The sequence below is a fragment of the Rutidosis leptorrhynchoides genome, chromosome 4, assembly GCF_046630445.1.
Source record: "Rutidosis leptorrhynchoides isolate AG116_Rl617_1_P2 chromosome 4, CSIRO_AGI_Rlap_v1, whole genome shotgun sequence".
Classification (NCBI taxonomy): Eukaryota; Viridiplantae; Streptophyta; class Magnoliopsida; order Asterales; family Asteraceae; genus Rutidosis; species Rutidosis leptorrhynchoides.
In genome coordinates, this window is record NC_092336.1 from 506,982,306 (window position 1) to 507,001,420 (window position 19,115).

General features: G+C 34.9%; 2 protein-coding genes across 3 annotated transcripts; both read left to right on the plus strand.

Annotated features, from left to right (window-relative positions):
* Nucleotides 1-431: 431 nt before the first annotated feature.
* LOC139839565 (uncharacterized) lies at nt 432-17,254 on the plus strand. Of its 2 annotated transcripts, none has more exons than XM_071829659.1 (16): nt 432-714; nt 1,415-1,618; nt 10,288-10,675; nt 11,318-11,502; nt 11,585-11,688; nt 11,784-11,864; nt 12,048-12,151; nt 12,242-12,328; nt 12,422-12,624; nt 13,027-13,228; nt 13,313-13,363; nt 13,509-13,607; nt 13,719-13,778; nt 14,085-14,209; nt 14,811-15,833; nt 16,788-17,254. In XM_071829659.1, the coding sequence occupies exons 3-15, from the start codon at nt 10,373-10,375 to the stop codon at nt 15,829-15,831; spliced, it is 2,625 nt and encodes an 874-aa protein (XP_071685760.1). In that variant the 5' UTR covers nt 432-714; nt 1,415-1,618; nt 10,288-10,372; the 3' UTR covers nt 15,832-15,833; nt 16,788-17,254. The 2 variants fall into 2 exon arrangements, with proteins under 2 accessions (XP_071685760.1, XP_071685761.1); XM_071829660.1 differs by having other exon boundaries at nt 14,088-14,209.
* LOC139842478 (uncharacterized) lies at nt 4,247-9,328 on the plus strand. Its single transcript, XM_071832614.1, has 8 exons — nt 4,247-4,303; nt 4,788-4,799; nt 6,134-6,232; nt 6,344-6,403; nt 6,913-6,990; nt 7,115-7,174; nt 7,538-7,659; nt 8,238-9,328. The coding sequence occupies exons 1-8, from the start codon at nt 4,247-4,249 to the stop codon at nt 9,265-9,267; spliced, it is 1,518 nt and encodes a 505-aa protein (XP_071688715.1). The 3' UTR covers nt 9,268-9,328.
* Nucleotides 17,255-19,115: the final 1,861 nt, after the last annotated feature.

Sequence of the window (19,115 nt, forward strand, 5' to 3'; positions counted from 1 at the left end):
TAAGACATAATGAGGTTGCAAGGAGAAAAACAAACGACACCTTAATGAATCCATGGCTGACATTGCAATTGATAACAATCTTCAAGAAATTCCTATTTCTTCAAACCCTAACCCTAACCCTACCTTAAGTTATGCTGTGAATTTGATAGCTATGTGCCGTTCATTTTCGTAACAGAGTGTGTATCGATCGGTGATTAGCCAAGTAGATTTAATATCAATGTCAAGATGTAACTAACTTTTTGGGAAATTACTCTTTTCGAAATTTAACCTGGCTAAAAATAAGTTTCAAAATACTGCGTTTAATTAATGAAGTAACACTGATAACTCTCGATTGATGAATTAGGGAATAAATATGCTTTTGACTAGTGATGAGCATCTCATTGGCCGAACTGTAGCCGATATGCGGTTTCAGATTTTGTCAAATCAAATCAGTCAGAATCATTGCAAAATCTATAGGAAGAAGGTTGCTACTGAAGATGCAGAGGGTCAATCCAGAGTCTTTTATTGCGGCTTCTTGAAAGATACTAGGTAGGTTTTCTTCGTATATAGTGGATCATATCTGCTGAACTGTGGACTCATTTTTTTTTTAAGGGTATTTAAATCTCTACAGCACAAATGGGTCATATCTGAATTGGGAAAAGTTAAATAAGAACAGTCCTGAGTCCAAACTACATCATGGAGATATCATATCTTTTGCAGCACCTCCTCAACATGGTATGTCTTTTGCTTTTTTAACCAGCATTGTTCTGTTGGTCTTCACGTCTATAGATTAAAAGTCTAGAATGATACTGGTATAGTACACATAAGCTTTGTCCAGTGCAGCAGTATGTTGATATGAACCCAATACAATATACGATAATCAGTTAGATTAATGATGCTCGAGGGATCGATCAACTCTCCAAGAAATCACTAATCCACAATATTCAGCATAATAATATTACAACCCAAGAGCCCTATTTATGCTATGGGGTATCATAAAGTTACCAAACAAAACGCTACCTAAACTTACCATATCACTTCAATACCAAGAACAGTAATAGAACTATATATTGTTATTATTTTTTCCTAATCTTACTATACTAGTGTCGAGTTATATCATATGTACTCCATAAATATATTTATTAGGTTGTATGTAAACTTTTTCAAGACAGATAAATCAATCATTAGACATCTCTTTTGTTATAAATTCTACCCGTTTCAATGCTAATATGAACATAACGTTAATCTGCTGACATCAATGATCTTCAAATGGATTGTCATTGCAAGATGAAACCCAAGCTTGTTATCTATAGGCGACCACTTGCACTTCAATGTTCTAGTTTTTTGTTATATAAAAAAATATATATGCATTATACATATATATGTATATTATAATGCGTGCGTACTTACCTGTACTTATTTTCTTATTTACAAGATACGTTTGGCTCTGAAACCAAGAGACAAAGAGGAATTGGTGTCGGTTCTTCCGAAGGTCCCATTTCTCTTGATGATTTTCGTAGCCTTCAACGGTCAAATACGGTACATTTTTTTCAACTTGGATTCACCTGCAATTTTTATTGATGAAGTAGCTCGTTAGTCTTTACTCCAACACACTTCAGTTATGGCGCTAAAATTCTAGGTAGGGTTTATTTTCGAAGATCCCCCGCCATTTCCAAGAAAACTTTCTTCAAATTCAATCAATCAGTTAATCAATCCATGGCTGACATTGCAATTGATAACAACATTCTTCAAGAAATTCCTATTTCTTCAAACCCTACCTCTCAAGAAAAAAACCACCAGCGCTTTTAAACCCTACCCCTAAAACTAGTGGCAATAATAAGGATCCTATAACTCCGGTCGCCGGCGCCGATTCTTTACCTAAATCTCAGAGTCCTCAAGATTTTATACTATCAGTCGCTTCAAATATTGCATCTCAACCGTTACAGTACTCCGATCCTGATGCCTGGGGTGTAAATTTGATTATTTTTGTTTTGATTGATTTAATTTGCTTTTAGATTCTATCTGTTTGAATTATGTTATGAATTTGTTTTCCACGTGTCAATTAAGTAAAAATGTGATAATGTACCTTACTAAATTTAATGATTGTTTTAATCTGATAATTTTTTTTCTTTTATTTTATCTTTGAATTATTAAATTATTATATTTATATATGAAAACGTTGTGAGAATGCTGTTCAATATGTGACAATTTGCGTGTGGGTTCGTGATCACTGATCAGTGAAGTAGATTTGTCGTCAAGGCAAAATGCACCTTACTATATTTATTTAATGTGATGTTGATTTATTATTTTAATCCGATGCATTCATTTCTTTGCTTTAACAATGTTATGACGTGTTTTATGTGGAAGATTTGACTTGACTTTCACACTGAGGGCTAATTGTTCAACTTAAGCCAACTTGGAGTAAAAAAATGTTGGTCACACTGTAAGAAATGTTATATTGTTATAGAATTCAATGAGTTTACACTGTACATGCGCTACTCGTATGACCTTTCGGACATTCTGAGTATGGCCCTGTGATTAGAGAATTAGAGAACCGGATTTGGTATTAAGTCATATTTTTATTATTATTATTTTTTTCAAGTTGTCTCTTACTATATTGAACATAGTCTGTCTTGCAATTTCCTTTAGTTGATGAATTTACACTATAATGCTATTAACTACGGAATGAAATTTTAAATTTTTTTTTTTTTTTTTTTTTTTTTTTTGTGTGTGGCTAAATTATGCTGTGAAAACATGATAGCTAGGTGCCGGTCATTTTTGTAACAGAGTGGGTATTGATCTGTGATTAGCAAGTAGATTTAACATTAAAGTCAAGATGTACCTTTTATCTGGGAAATTACTCTTTACTTAATTTAACCTGGCTGAAATAAGTTTTTATATAAAAAGGTAAAAGGTAGAAGGTTTTCCCTGTTCGGGAAAATAAGTTTTTATATACTGCGTTTAATTAATGAAACTCTCTATTTATAACAATTTCCGACAATGAATGGTGTTTTGGTGATGAATAGTGATTTGATACGACGTTTAGTGTTCCGGCAACGAACAATGTTGTGAACAGGAGATTTCATCAAGAAATCGATCAAGTCGCCCACAGTTAACTTTCGAGAGATATACCAACCCTCTAATGATCACAAATCCTTAATATTTAGCATAAAAATATTACTGTACAACCCTAGAGCCGTGTTTATAAGATATCTAAAAGTTACCAAAATACGTTACCTAAGCTTACCATAATACTTTATGACCAACAATAATAATAGAACAAAATACTGTTATTAATATATCCTAATACTAATGTCGAGTCAATCGTATGTACTTCATTAATGTAGGGAAATCACATGTTTATTGGGTTGTGTGTACACTTTGGACAGACAAATCACCTGAGCGATCATTATTAGACCGCTGTTTGAACTCCAATTTGAACATATCATTAATCTGCTGACATCAATGACCTTCAAATGGATTGTCAATTACTTGATGAAAACTCTGAGCTTGTTATTTGCGACTACATGTACTTTAAATTTCTTGTTTCTTGTTATTTTGAAAAATATATATATGCATTATACATATGTATATATATTATAATGTTTGTGTACTTGCCTATAATTGTTTTCTTGTGTACAAGATACGTTTGGCTCTGAAACCAAGAGACAAAGAGGAATTGGTATTGGTTCATCCGAAGGTCCCATCTCTCTTGATGATTTTCAGTCTTCAACGGTCAGATACGGTACAATTTTTTCAACTTTGATTCACCTGCAATTTTTTCTATTGATGAAGTAGATCTTTAGTCTTTACTCGATACTTTTAATTTACATGTAGGAATTAAGGAAGCAGTTGGAAGATCAATTTGCAACCATTGATCAAATACGTAATGAACACCGTACAACACTCGAGCTTCATGAAGTTGTATGTTCAACATACCTGTTGGGTCTTTATGTTTCACCTTCATGTGTGTTTTCTGTGGGTTGTTATCAGCTGGTAATTGACTTCTCTGTTATATTTTCAGGAAAAGAAGAACTTGAAGGAGTCGATTACAAACACCTACATTGATGAGCTCAAAGAGATGCACGATATGTGTGAAGCAAAGCAAAAGGAATAAGTTGAATTAAATAAGTCAAGTTCAGAACAAAACATGCTATGGTGGACCTTAGACTGCATTTAACGCGGCGTTATCGCCTGAAAACTCCCACCATCGCGCCACCATCGCGCCATAGTGGGGGCGTGATGGTGGCAAAATTCCTCCGGCGCGATGAAGCCATCACCTGGCATGTTCCAGAGTTCGAAGCGATCTGATTGGTTGAGGGGGGTAACGGTCGAAGAGGTGGAGGCCGAATGTGGGTTTTTTAGCCGTTATAAAATTCAAACGTTAATAATAATAATAAAATTAAATAGTTTATGTAAATAATTTATATAAACTATAAATATACCCCATTTCATTCCATTTTTCTACCACAAAACACTCATTTCTCTCATTTTTATACACTATTATAATTTATATTTACCAATTCAAAATCATGTGTCAAAACCCCGATCAAAATGCGTTCGGTTCCGGTAACCTCTACAATAGATAGCGATACGGAGGAACGAACTCGATCGGCAATGGATTGCGTTACGAAATTATGGAACATGAACGTTGATGAGATTAACGACCCGATCGAGAGGCAGAAAGCTTTGAGGTTCGAGAAAAAGATGACAAAAAAATACAAAGACTATATCGAAGTTTCAAGCGACAGCGACGAGTAGTAGTTGTTATCTTTTTTTTTTTTATTAATGTGTGTTTTAATTTTTAGGAAATTAATAAGGTAATTGTATTAGGAATTTTTAATTATGGTAACTTTTATTTTTAGGACTTTTATAAATTGTATCCGTTTGATTTTAATTAATTTACGTGTGTTTTTTTTAATTTTATTACTTATATTTATGTTTAAATATACAAATTAAAATAATAAACTCAAACAAAAAATGAAAAATAAAATAAAAATGTGGGACCAATAACCCCCATCACACCCCATCACGCCTAACATTACAAACTCCGTCACCCCATCACCTTTGCCACATCAGCATTATACCCCACAAAAACTTCTCACCTCGTCACCATTAAAAAGTGTCTTAATGAAAAACTCAATGCATCTATGCAGAGCTGTACCGAAGCAAATGAAATAATGCGTAGGTAAGTGACCTTTAATCTTGTTGAGACTGAACTTGAAGCTTATACTTTATATCTTTCTCCATGTGATGTAGTCGATCAGTCAAAAAATAAGCTACATAGGAGCCAACAATATTTGAATTGTATATAGATGTATATTTTCTGAAGTTGGAAGCTTTATTTAACCAGTGGAGATTCCATGATGCAAATTCAATGGGGTCTTAAAAAAATTTTCAGGATGCAAATTCAATGGGGTCCTAAAACATTTTTTCATTACTAATTATATTTGAATGTTATTTTAGTGGTTGTTTACTTTCAAAAAACTATAAGTTCGGAAAATATATTGGGTCCGAGTAGTTAAATATAGTTGTGTCATATACATTTTAAAGGAAATATTATAAATTCGCAAAAAATATGGGGTCATCCAGTTAAATTTAGTGGTGTCCTATACAATTTACAAGGTATTTTTTACTAAAAAATATTTAAAACTAGCGGTGTCCCATGATCCCACGGGTCTCTATATAAACTCGCCACTGTATTTAACATAAAGGTATAAGATACTTTGAGCAAAATGCAATTCGATACTTTGAGCAAAATGCAATTCTAAGTTTTCTGGATGGATATATATATTTTGGCTGTTCCAAAAAAAACATAATGGTATATGATACTTTGAGCAAAATGCAATTCTAAGTTTTCTGTTGGTTATAAAAGCAAATGTAGATCGATGATTAATGTAATTATTAGGAAATGTTATCTTGGTATTTTTATAAGAAATTGGTAAGTTTGCACTGCTCTCTCTCTCTCTCTCTCTCTCTCTCTCTCTCTCTCTCTCTCTCTCTCTCTCTCTCTCTCTCTCTCTCTCTCTCTCTCTCTCTCTCTCTCTCTCTCTCTCTCTCTCTCTCTCTCTCTTCTTTTCTTTACTATGATGTTTGCATCAGTTAGATAGATCTTCAACCCTTAATTCTTTGTCATCTTTTACTACTATAACAGGATGACACTAGACAGGAATTGGAAAGGTCTGAGAACAAGGTCCGGCAACTCGAAGCCCAGCTTTCTCAACAGCAGCAGGTTTCTTCCATTGCTAAAAAGGTATGAACCTCTCCTGGAATTACATATACCATATAATAATATTTGATAGGGTTCTATATTAATATTTTATGGCGCTGTATGATCATCTGTTCCGTGATTATGCATTTGCAGAAGGTAGAAGAACTTGAGCATGAAACTAGCAGGTTGAAGAAGGAACTTGAAAGCGAAAAGGTAAGTAGGATTGTTGTACAATTATTTCATGATATCTGTATGATATTTTTAACCAACACCATTAAGAACCTTGAATGTGCATATGTGTGGGTTGTATATGACAAAGTATTCCAGCACCATTAAGAACCTTGAATGCATATATGTGTGGGTTGTATGTGACAAACTATTACTTTTACTTTTTCTTTGCTTTCATTATGTATCAGCTAATATACTTCATAACATTTTCTTTGAATCATACTGTATGTATACTTAGTATTAATTAAACCACAATGCTTGGGTGGGGGCTTTAGAGGATATTGTTCATCGCAGTACCCACCATTACCATTAAAAGTTTAGTTTTTTTTTTTTTTTTTTTTTTTTTTTTTTTTTTTTTTGTAAGCAAGAACCCAAAGTTGTAGAATATGAGGATTGAATTGGTAAGTTTTCATTACGACCTTTACTGTGATGTTTGCATCAGTTAGATAGATCTTCAACCCTTAATTCTTTGTCATCTTTTGCTTCTACAACAGGAAGACACTACACAAAAATTGGTTGGGTGTGAGAACAAGGTCCAGCAACTCGAAGACCAGCTTTCTCAACAGCAGCAGGTTTCTTCCATTGCTAAAAAAACCTCTCCTGGAATTGCATATACCATATAATAATATTTGATAGGGTTCTATATTAATATTTTGGCGGTGTATGATCATCTGTTCCGTGATTATGCATTTGCAGAACTTAGAAGAACTTGAGCATGAAACTAGCAGGTTGAAGAAGGAACTTGAAAGCGAAAAGGTAAGTAGGGTTGTTGTACAATTATTTCATGCTATCTGTATGATATTTTTAAGTAACACCATTAAGAACCTTGAATGCGCATATGTGTGGGTTGTATATGACAAACTATTCCAGCACCATTAAGAACCTTGAATGCGTATATGTGTGGGTTGTAATTGACAAACTATTACTTTTACTTTTTCTTTGCTTTCATATGTATCAGCTAATATACTTCATAACATTTTCTTTGAATCATATTGTATGTATACTTAGTATTAATTAAACCACAATGCTTGGGTGAGGGCTTTAGAGGATACTGTTCATTGCAGTACCCACCATTACCATTAAAAGGTTTATTTTTTATTTTTATTTTTTTGTGTGCAGGCAGCTAGGGAAGAGGCCTGGGCTAAAGTTTCCACTCTTGAACTTCAGATCAATGCTGCAATGCGGGATCTTAAATATGAAAAGCGTAGGCTAAAAGCTGCCCGCGAAAGGATAATGCTTCGGTAAGAACTTCAAATCTTAGGTTAAATTTTATGCTATAGCTAACGTGAACATTTAAAATTTGTATTCCAAATGTTAGATTTCTGTCAGTAATTAAACTAAATGAGCCTTGTGGATACAAATGAATACCATTCTTTCTTTGTAATGATCACAATGGACCAACGGTACAATTTCACGTGTATCTAATAATAGTAGAGGTGGACAGTTTTGACCCTTTCAGTTACGTGTGGACAATTAAGGCCTTAAGGGTATGTTATTGTTTTATCTCTGGGTCAAATGGGGGAAAAAAATAGGGCAATACGGAAACGGGTCAATTGGGTCTAAAAATGTAGTTTTGATTCATAATACTTTGTTGATCATTTGTTCCAGAAGTTATAGATTAATATTGTAATTTGTAATCATATTTGAAACCATTTGTTTTTAAAATAGTTTAAACTTATAACAAAAAAAGTGTTATGGGTGAATACAATCAACCCTGCCTATATGCTCGTGTTAAATGTATGTATGTTGCTACCGCCTTATGCTGGTATCGTCTTTATTCAACAGTTCTTGGTTGTTTACATTACATGGTTTTATGCAGGGAAACGCAGCTCCGGGCATTCTATTCGACGACAAAGGAGATCTCTAGCTTATTTGCAAAGCAGCAGGAACAGTTAAAGTCTATGCAGAAAACACTAGAAGATGAGGAGAATTATGAGAACTTGTCAGTTGATAATGATATAAATCCTAATGTCGATAACCAAAACCAGAATCCGATAGATTTGCTCCGTCAAAGTAAAGAAGCAATTGGGTCTCAGTCCAGTGGCGGGATGAAAGCTGTAGATCAAGTTCATACATCAAGTGACGAAGTTAGTGCAACTGAGAATCATGACTGTGATGCTCGAAATCAAGAAACTTGTGAAGATACTCAAGAAGCAGAATTTACTAGATTTGACCCTGGTGCTAAGGGTCCGTTCGGATCTGATATTGACGGCGGAAGTACCGCAGCAATTGAAACAGAACAAGTTTTGGGAACCGAAACCCAGGGGCTTGACCAACATATTGACTTGAACAAGTTAAATGCTGGGGATACAATGGTGATAGACAATGAAGAGGAAAGAGTTGAAACTGAAAGCGATAAAATACACCAATCAAAGGAGCCTGTTGAAGAAGATACACAAGCTGGAGACACCATTAGAACAGCTAACCTATTGGCTTATGAAGTTGCTGGGAGCTGGGCTTACAGTGCTACTCCTTCATGCCACGGAGAGAATGAGTCTCCGGGAAGTGGCGGTGACGGTGGCGACGGGGTTTTGCACGATTCTGCTAGTGTAGCAGCTGAGAGCCAAACTGGTGTTGTAAGGAACTTTGAGCATGAAGCACTTACTAAAATGATAGGGATCGTAGCCCCGAAGATGCAGGGGCAATTTGGTGGTGTTATAGAGAGTGATAGTGAAAAAGGCATTGCATCTAACTCAGATACAGAAGATTGCGCCGAGGATGGTAGTGGTGAATCTGATGGGGTACCGTCATATAATGACAATAAAGCGAGTGAAGCAATGGATGAGGATGATAATGATGACGATGAAGCAAGCTACCGTAATAGATATGGATCTATTGTGATTATGTAATAGAGCAGTAGGATGATAATTGAGTATGTAAATGTAAATAAATGAAGAACACACTTGTAAATAAAGCTTTTATTTAGATAATGAAAATGGAAGTTGCAGATACAAAATCAGAGAGACCCAAACCTATGGAAATCTCCTGCCTAAATCAGAGAGAAGGGCCAACTATTTGGTACCTTCCTGTCCAAGCCAACTAATGGCCGAATACAACTCAAGTAAAAAATACCATGGATGCCTCCTCACACAAGGACACTCATGTATATATATTATTTCATCAAAAACAAAAATAACAAACTAAATTCATCTCATCTCAGCCCTTCATTCGGATCCATTAATCTCAGCCCTATATCTCTTTATTCTTCTTTTCATCCTTTGTATGATGATCTTTATCACAAGCTTACAATATTCTCTTGAAACTGCATCAAATAAATAAAGGTATGGTTACTAGATCCGATTGGATGAAATTAAACTCGGTTAGATCACTCGTCCTAATCAAACTGACCGCTTTGATTCCGCATGAACTTAATTGGGTTTGGGTTTGTTTTCTTTTTTCTTTTCAAAAATAATTGCAACGTTAGATCCATCTATTTCCTAAAATAACTGAGCTTTGTTTCAAGGAAAGTTGCACTGAAAAAGAAGTCTATTTAGTCAATTTCTATGATATGTAAAGTATTTTCCGAAATAAACATTGAAGGGTCCATATTATGAGTCTTGGTCTATAATCAACAAAGGGACCTTTTCAGTAATGATTATACCAATTAGTTGTGTTCCTTATATTTATAAACTTGTACTACGTAACATAGATTCTTAAATATTACGGAGTAATAGAGAAGATAAGGTAAATAAATAAATAAATGTTTTGGTATAATAATAAGTAATTAAAAATTAAAAATTCACGTACGGCCACAATCCGCCCAATTCACGTGGGAGTGCGTACTCTCAAACTTTCCCCAAATTACTGAATTTCCGTTCTACTACACCCACCTTCTCCAACACACTTCAGTTATGGCGCTAAAATCCTAGTTAGTTAGGGTTCATATTCGAAGATCCCCCGCCATTTCCAAGAAAAATTTCTTCACATTCAAGCAATCAATCATTTAATCAATCCATGGCTGACATTGCAATTGATAACAACAACCTTCAAGAAATTCCTCTCTCTTCAAACCCTAACCCTACCTCTCAAGAAAATAGACCACCAGCGATTTTAAACCCTAGCCCTAAAACTAGCGGCAACAATAAGGATCCTATAACTCCGGTCACCGGCGCCGATTCGTTACCTAAATCTCCAAGTCCTCAAGATTTCATACTGTCAGTCGCTTCAAACATTGCATCTCAACCGTTACAGTACTCCGATCCTGATGTCTGGGGTGTACTCACCGCCATTTCTCCGAAAGCGCGCCAACGACGTCAGGTTAAATTCTATATCTGTTTGAATTATGTTATGATTTTTATTTCTTTGTGTCAATTAAATAAATATGTCATACCGTACCTTACTAAATTTAATGGATTCTTGATTAATTCCTTTAATTTGATCTTTTTTTTTTATTTTTATTTTTTTATTATCTGTTTAAATTATTATGATATATGAAAATGTGGTAGTAATAGAGTGAGAATACTGTTCAATTTGTAACAATTTGTGTGCCGGTTTGTGATCACTGATCAGTGAAGTAGATTTGACGTTAAGGCAAAATGTACCTTAGTAAATTTAATGTGATTGTTGATTTATTATTTTAACCTGATGCTTTAATTTCTTTGTGTAAACTATTTTATGAATTGGTTTATGTGGAAGATCCTTCAACATCCAAACTGAGGCGAATAGTTCATGTTAAGTGAATTGGAGTAAAAAAACGTTGCTCACTCTGTAAGAAATGTTATAGTTCGTTATAGAGTGCGTATTGATTAGTGATTAGCCAAGTAGATTTAATATCAAAGTCAAGATGTACCTACTTTTTGGGAAATTACTCTTGAGATCCAACCTGGCTAAAAATAAGTTTCTAAATATTGCGTTTAATAAATGAAGTAACACTGATAAAACTCTCTATTGATAAATTAGGGAATAAACATGCTTTTGACTAGTGATGAGCATCTCATTGGCCGAACTGTAGCCGATATGCGGTTTCAGATTTTGTCAAATCAAATCAGTCAGAATCATTGCAAAATCTATAGGAAGAAGGTTGCTACGGAAGATGCAGAGGGTCAATCCAGAGTCTTTTATTGTGGCTTCTTGAAAGATACTAGGTAGGTTTTCTTCTTATTATGTGGAACATATCTACTAAATTGTGGAGTGATTATTTTTAAAAGGGTATTTAAATTTCTACAGCACAAATGGGTCATATCTGAATTGGGAAAAGTTAAATAAGAACAGTCCTGAGTCCAAACTACATCATGGAGATATTATATCTTTTGCAGCACCTCCTCAACATGGTATGTCTTTGTTTTTTTGTTTTTTTTTGTTTTTTGTTTTTTTTTTTTTTTTAAATGAAGCTCTGCTTAAATCAATAATTTTTTCATCACAACAGAAGCAGCTTATGCGTTTGTGTTCCGAGAAGTTCTTAAACCTATATCAGAGGCAGATAGCCAGCCTCTGAAAAGAAAAGCAGGTATGTACGTCAATACTAAATTATCTTATGATCTTCAAATGGATTGTCATTACAAGATGAAACCCGGGCTTGTTATCTAGAGGCAACCACTTGTACTTTAATTTTCTAGAGGCATTATACACATATATATATGTATATTATAATGTCTGTGTACTTACCTATACTTACTTTCTTATGTACAAGATACGTTTGGCTCTGAAACCAAGAGACAAAGAGGAATTGGTATCGGTTCTTCCGAAGGTCCCATTTCTCTTGATGATTTTCGTAGCCTTCAACGGTCAAATACGGTACATTTTTTTCAACTTTGATTCACCTGCAATTTTTTATTGATTAAGTAGCTCGTTAGTCTTTACTCGCTACTTTCAATCCACATGTAGGAATTAAGGAAGCAGTTGGAAGATCAAGTTGCAACCATTGATCAATTACGTAATGAACATCGTACAACACTCGAGCTTCATGAAGTTGTATGTTCAACATACCTGTTTATGTTTCACCTTCATGTGTTTCTTTAGTGGGTTGCTACCAACTGGCAACTGACTTCTCTGTTAAATCTTCAGGAAAAGAAGAATTTGAAGGAGTCCATTACAAACACCTACATTGACGAACTCAAAGAGATGCACGATATGTGTGAAGCAAAACAAAAGGAATTAGTCGAATTGAATAAGTCAAGTTCAGAACAAAAACATGCTATGGTTGACCTTAATGAAAGACTCAATGCATCTATGCAGAGCTGTACCGAAGCAAACGAAATAATGCGTAGGTGAGTGACCCTTTAATCTAGTTGTGATTGAACTTCAATTTTATACTTTAATACTTTATATCTTTCTTCATGTGATGTAGTCAGTCACAAAGCTACACAGGTGCCAACAATATTTGAATTATATATGGATATTTTCTGAAGTTGGAAGCTATATTTAACATAAAGCTATACGATACTTGAGCAAAATGCAATTCTAAGTTTCCTTTGGTTATAAAAGCAAATGTACAATCAATGATTAATGTATAACTATAGATAAATTAAGGTTTTTTAGTTACCATCTTGTATAAATGAGAGAGAGGGTGGCTGTAATAAATTGTAAATTTGATAAACCATGCTGTTTGCCTTTTTATGAAATGCTATATTGATCTGGATTACATATTGAATTGTTATCTTATTTTTTAGCCAAAATGCATCCATAGCTGAACTCAAGGCTCTTCTAGACGAAGAAAGAGAACAAAGAAAAGACGATCGAGAAAAGGCAGTTGCAACATTGACAGACGCAATACAGAGGGTCAAAGCTGAAGGTCAGGAGGAATTGAAGCGGCTCTCGGATGCTTCTCTTAGACGAGAACACGAGCAGCAGGAAATTATCAATAAGCTTCAGGTTTGAGAATAGTTTTTGATGTTGACAAAGTGATTTGCTTTGTCTTAACACAATATAAAAATAAATTAATGTTCACGTTTTCAGGAATCAGAAAAAGAAAGGTGTTTATTGGTGGAAACCTTGCGATCCAAATTGGTAAGTTTGCACTGCGATCTTTTTTTTTTTTTTTTTTTTTTTTTTTTTTTTTTTTTTTTTTTTTGGTAAGTTTTGCATTGCAAATTTCATCAGTTAGATAGTTCTTCAACCCTCAATTTTTTGTCATCTCTTGATTCTACAACAGGAAGACACTAGGCAGAAATTGGTTGGGTCTGAGAATAAGGTCCGGCAACTTGAAGCGCAGCTTTCTCAACAGCAGCAGGTTTCTTCCATTGCTAAACAGGCATGAACTTCTCCTGGAATTGCTTATACCATATACTAGTAATTTACAGGGTTTTATGCTAACTTTTTATAGCGGTGTATGATCATCTGTTATGTGATTATGCATTTGCAGAAGGTGGAAGAACTTGAGCATGAAACTAGCAGGTTAAAGAAGGAACTTGAAAGCGAAAAGGTAGGGGTTGCTGTACAATTATTCCGTGCTATCTGCATATGGTGTTTTTAACCAGCACCATTAAGAACCTTGAATGCGTATATGTGTGTGTTGTACGCGACAAACTGTACTCTACTTTTGCTCTTTCATTGCTTTCATATGTATCAGATAATACTTTATAACATTTGTTATGAATCGTACTATATAATATATATGTATATGTATACTTAGTATTAATTAAATCATAGTGCTTGGGCGGGGTGCTTTAGAGGATACTGTTCGTTGCAGTACCCATTACGATTAAATTGTTTATTTTTTTGTGTTTAGCAGGCAGCTAGGGAAGAGGCCTGGGCTAAGGTTTCTGATCTTGAACTTCAGATCAATGCTGCAATGCGGGATCTTGAATATGAAAAGCGTAGGCTAAAAGCTGCCCGAGAAAGGATAATGCTTCGGTAAGAACTCCAAATCTTAGGTTAATTCTATTCTATAGCTAACGTGAACATTTAAGCTCCATACTCCAAATGGCTTCGAGATCTCGGCCTCCTTCCAAACCGAGATCTCTCCGAGAAAATATGAGATCTGCAACACTGGTAGATACAAATGAATACCATTCTTTTTTGTAATTATCATAATAGTACCATCTCATGTGTATCCAAAATTAGTAGAGGTGGCAATTTTGACCCTTTTACTTACGTGTGGACGATTAATGCCTTAAGGGTTTGCTATTGTTTTACCTCTAATGGTTCTAATGGTTCAAATGGGCAAAAACTATTGCAATAAGGAAACGGTTCAAATGGGCCAAAAATGTAGTTTTGATTCATAATACTTGATCATTTTGTTCTGGAAGTTATAGATTAATATTGTATTTTGTAATCATATTTGACATCATAATTGTTTTTTAAAGAATTTAAACTTACATAAAAAATTGTTATGGGTGAATACAACCGACTCTTCCTATATGCCCATGTTAAATGTATGTTCCTATATCCTTATGCTGGTATTGTCCTTATTCAGAGAGTTCATGGTTGTTTACATTACACGGTTTGCATTCAGGGAAACCCAGCTTCGAGCATTCTATTCAACGACAGAGGACATCTCTAGCTTATTTGCAAAGCAACAAGAACAGTTAAAGTCTATGCAGAAAACACTAGAAGATGAGGAGAATTATGAGAACTTGTCACTTGATGTTCATCCTAACGTTGATAACCAAAACCAAAACCCGATAGATTTGCTCCGTCAAAGTAAAGAAGTAATCGGGTCTCAGTGCAGTGGCGGCATGAAAGCTGTAGATCAAGCTCAGACATCGAGTGACGAAGTTAGTGCAACTGAGAATCATGATTGTGATGCTCGAAATCAAGAAACTTGTGAAGATACTCAAGAAGCAGAGTTTACTAGTGTTGACCCGTGTGCTAAAGGTCCGTTTGGATCCGATATTGACGGAGGGAATACCGCAGCAATTGAAACCGAACAAGTTTTGGACACTGAAACCCAGGGACTTGACCAACATATTGACTTGAACAAGCTAAATGCTGGGGATACAATGGCGATAGACGATGAGGAAGAAAGAGTTGAACCCGATGGTAATAATTTACACCAATCAAAGGAGGCTATCGAAGAAGATACAGAAGGTGGAGACACCATTAGAACTGCCGACCTGTTAACTTCTGAAGTTGCTGGGAGCTGGGCTTGCAGTACTACTCCTTCGTGCCACGGCGAGAATGAGTCTCCGGGAAGTGGCGGTGGCGGTGTTGTTGTGGTTTTGCATGATTCTGCTAGTGTAGCAGCTGAAAGCCAAACTGGTGTTGTAAGGAACTCTGAGCATGAAGCACTTACTAAAATGATAGGGATTGTAGCCCCAGAGATGCAAGAACAATTTGGTGGTGTTATAGAAAGTGACAGTGAAAAAGGCGTTGAATCTAACTCGGATACAGAAGATTGTGCCGAGGAGGGTAGTGGTGAATCTGATGGGGTACCCTCGTATAATGACAATAAAGCGAGTGAAGCAATGGACGAGGATGATGATGACGATGAAGCAAGCTCACAAGATTCTCTAGAAACTGCATCAAATAAATAAAGGTATGCTTAGTATTGCGAGCTCTATATAATCACTAGATGTCTAGATCTGATAAGATCAAATCAAACTCGACCAAATCAGACTGACCGCTTTGATTCGTTATGAACTTAATTGGGTTTGCTTGCTTTGCAAAACTAATTGGAACTTGTTCAATTGTTTTGTGCTGCCTTAGATCCACATATATTTACCGAAATAATTGGTTTTTGTTTAAGGAAAGTTGCAATGGAAAAGAAGTCTATTTAGTCAATTTCTATGATATGTAAAGTATTTCTGAAATAAACATTGAAGGGTCCAGATTATGAGTCTTAGTCTATAATCAACCAAAGGACCTTTTTACTAAGGGCTATACCAAAAGCTGGGTTCTATCTCTGAAATAAACCAACGGACCATTTTACTAGGGACTATACCGATAGCTGGATTCTTCATTTAATTTTTAAACTTATAACCATCAGAAGGTAGCCCAATGGTTGGGGCCATATGAAATCCTTGCAAGAGGTCTCATGTTCGAATATTGGGGTGGCCAGGGAAGGGTTGGTAACAGCCAGGGAGTAATCCTCTTACAATATAGTATGGGGTTGGATTACATGTAAACCCGAACAGGGAAAACCTTAGAACGTTTTAAACTTATAATATAGATTCTTAAAAGTTTTTCTGGGAGCGTGTTCCATACGATATTTATGACTAAAAGTAGGAATCGGGTTTCCGTCGTTATCATAACTTGAAAGTACTTCCTGGACAGTATCAACATAACATAAAGTACTAACCGTTAACGTTAAATGCTCTCTTTTAGCTATAGTAACAATACTGTAAACCCTGCCATAAAGCTGAACCGAGCTGGCCTGTGTCTTGATTCGGTTTGAAGGTTCTTATTTGTTGTTTTGGGTGTTAAAATTGGAATACGTATGGTATTATGATGTTACTCATTATTCACCAATATATGTTGTGCAATGTGATAGACATGATGAATCAACAGAATGAAGCTACAAGAGACAAGAACTATAGGAAGCTTATGAAGTCACAAGAGACGTTTGTTCGTGTACTCTGTTACAATTGAGATGTCGACTTTATACCCTTGTATTGTGATTAATCAGTATTATATGTAATCTGTTTGCTCGTAAATACTACAGTAGTAAATTTTAGGGAAATTTAGTTTCTAGGAATATTAGATGGGCTCTTGTTGCTTGTGTACAAAAAGAAAATTTCCCTTGAATGATGTCACATACACATTGAAATGATTCTGAACTTTATAAACGGCAAATTGGGTATTCAATCATCACCTGTATTATTGTACTTGGTTTATGGACAAACTGTGCCACAGCAAGGGTTAAGAACTGGCCGTAAACACATTTAACTTTGGATCGAAATGATAGCCAGGTACATCCGGTTCAACGGCTGAAGCAAGAGCGTTATCAATGGGAAAGGATAGTAACTTTGCAATCGCTTGATCATCGTCGTCGGCGGCGGCGGGGATCATTTTAAAAGCAATCTCTTTATTCGTCGAACAGAGATAATGAGGACTTTCTCTATTTAAGTGTTTCACTCAGTGGAGATATGACTTTTCTTTATTTTAGGATAAAGGAATGATTGTTTACATCTCACCACTCCCATAACCCACACATGTGAGATTGGTTTTCGTTGTTGTGTCGTGTGTTGTTGTTATATCCGTACCTATATCTATTAATATTACAAATTATTATATATCGATATCCATTGTATAGAGTCGGATAATGATATTCTTTCATTTTTTTATTAAAAAATTGTTGAACATTTTTTTCTTGTTGTTTCTTGTTTTACGCGGCTCACAAAGACAAGTAGGTAGGCCACTAGGGTGGTGACTGGGTTGCGCCGGCGTTAGCTCTAATATGCAATGATAGGGGTGTGCACCATTTAGTATCAAACCCAATAAACCGAATATCGAATCGAATCCGAAAAAAAAAAAAAAAAACAAACCGAATTTTTAAAACGGTTTTCGAATCGATCGAATCCGAAACCGAATTCGTAATTCGATTTTTGGTTTGGTTTTTGGTTTTGAAAATTTTAAATTTGGTTAACCGAAAACCGAATTAAAATTAATTACATTTTAAAACATATTTATAGTTATAATATTTATATATTTATATTATATTTGATGTATTATTACATTTTTTATTAAACAATAAACATGTTATATGCCCTATATACTTAAATTAATTTCACAACCGTTATTCCTAATTTATACGTAGGTTTATGCTGGTCAGAATTTTTATTTTTAGTGATTTTTGGTTTTAACCGAAACCAAACCGAAATCAAATTCGGTTTTCGGTTCCATTTTGGTTATGGTTTTGATATTTAAATGGTTTCGGTTTGGTTTTTGGTTTTGATTTTATAAGTTTCAAAACCGAAAAAACCGAACCGAATAAACCGAACCAAAAAATCAAAAACCGAACCGATGAACACCTCTAGTCAATGACATTGTGTTTATTTACGCAAGATACACTCATTTACTAACCTTCAGTGCAGGGCCGTTTCATTACTTTTGAAGGCCCTGCGCGAGATATAAAATGGGCCCTAAAAAAAATTAAAATTTTCAACATCATCATCATTATGATATATCAAATGCCGCAGTTTTCGTGTCCGTTTAATATAAATCAGTGATCACATGCCCCCATTTTTTTTATCTTGTTTTATAAAACGGTCATTTTGTCAAAATTTTGAGCCTTTCAAAATTTTGAGCCCTGTGCGATTGCGCCACTCGCACACCCTCTGAGACGCCTCTGCTTCCGTGTGAACGCCCCCATTAGGGGTGTTCAGGCATTCTCCAGCTAAGGATGTTTACGCGTTCTTCAGTTACGATGGTCTAAGCGAGACATTTTTAATGCATTTAAGCAAAAAAGATGGAGCTTTACGAAATAGGTGCAACACGTGTATTCCAAGTGGTATTCAAGAAACCGGCATATTCAAAAAATTTAACGAATACGTGCTACACATTCTTCTTAGATCTTATATTACTATACATATTGACCTAAAGTTGCTAGTTTGCAACTAAGATAAGTGGCTCGACTTATTTTAAACCGTAAAAGTAACAATAAATATAAATATAAATATAAATATAAATATAAATATAAATATAAATATAAATATAAATATACAGTATATACGAGTATATCATAATAAAATGACATGTAGTCTGGACGTTAATTAATCTCTGGAGACTAATTTGTAATTTGAAAAAAAGTCACGTGGATTATAATTAACTAATATCCTTTGGCTCATTTTTGTCACCAACGAATCAATATACTTTATGT

Bases quoted from the DNA above. Each gene is read 5' to 3' on its own strand.
- LOC139839565 (XM_071829659.1), top strand. From the start codon at position 10,373: ATGGCTGACATTGCAATTGATAACAACAACCTTCAAGAAATTCCTCTC. The intron at 12,625-13,026 runs GTGAGTGACCCT...CTTATTTTTTAG, and splicing joins GCAAACGAAATAATGCGTAG to CCAAAATGCATCCATAGCTG. The intron at 13,608-13,718 runs GCATGAACTTCT...ATGCATTTGCAG, and splicing joins TTTCTTCCATTGCTAAACAG to AAGGTGGAAGAACTTGAGCA.
- LOC139842478 (XM_071832614.1), top strand. From the start codon at position 4,247: ATGAAGCCATCACCTGGCATGTTCCAGAGTTCGAAGCGATCTGATTGG. The intron at 6,233-6,343 runs GTATGAACCTCT...ATGCATTTGCAG, and splicing joins TTTCTTCCATTGCTAAAAAG to AAGGTAGAAGAACTTGAGCA. The intron at 7,175-7,537 runs GTAAGTAGGGTT...TTTTGTGTGCAG, and splicing joins AGGAACTTGAAAGCGAAAAG to GCAGCTAGGGAAGAGGCCTG.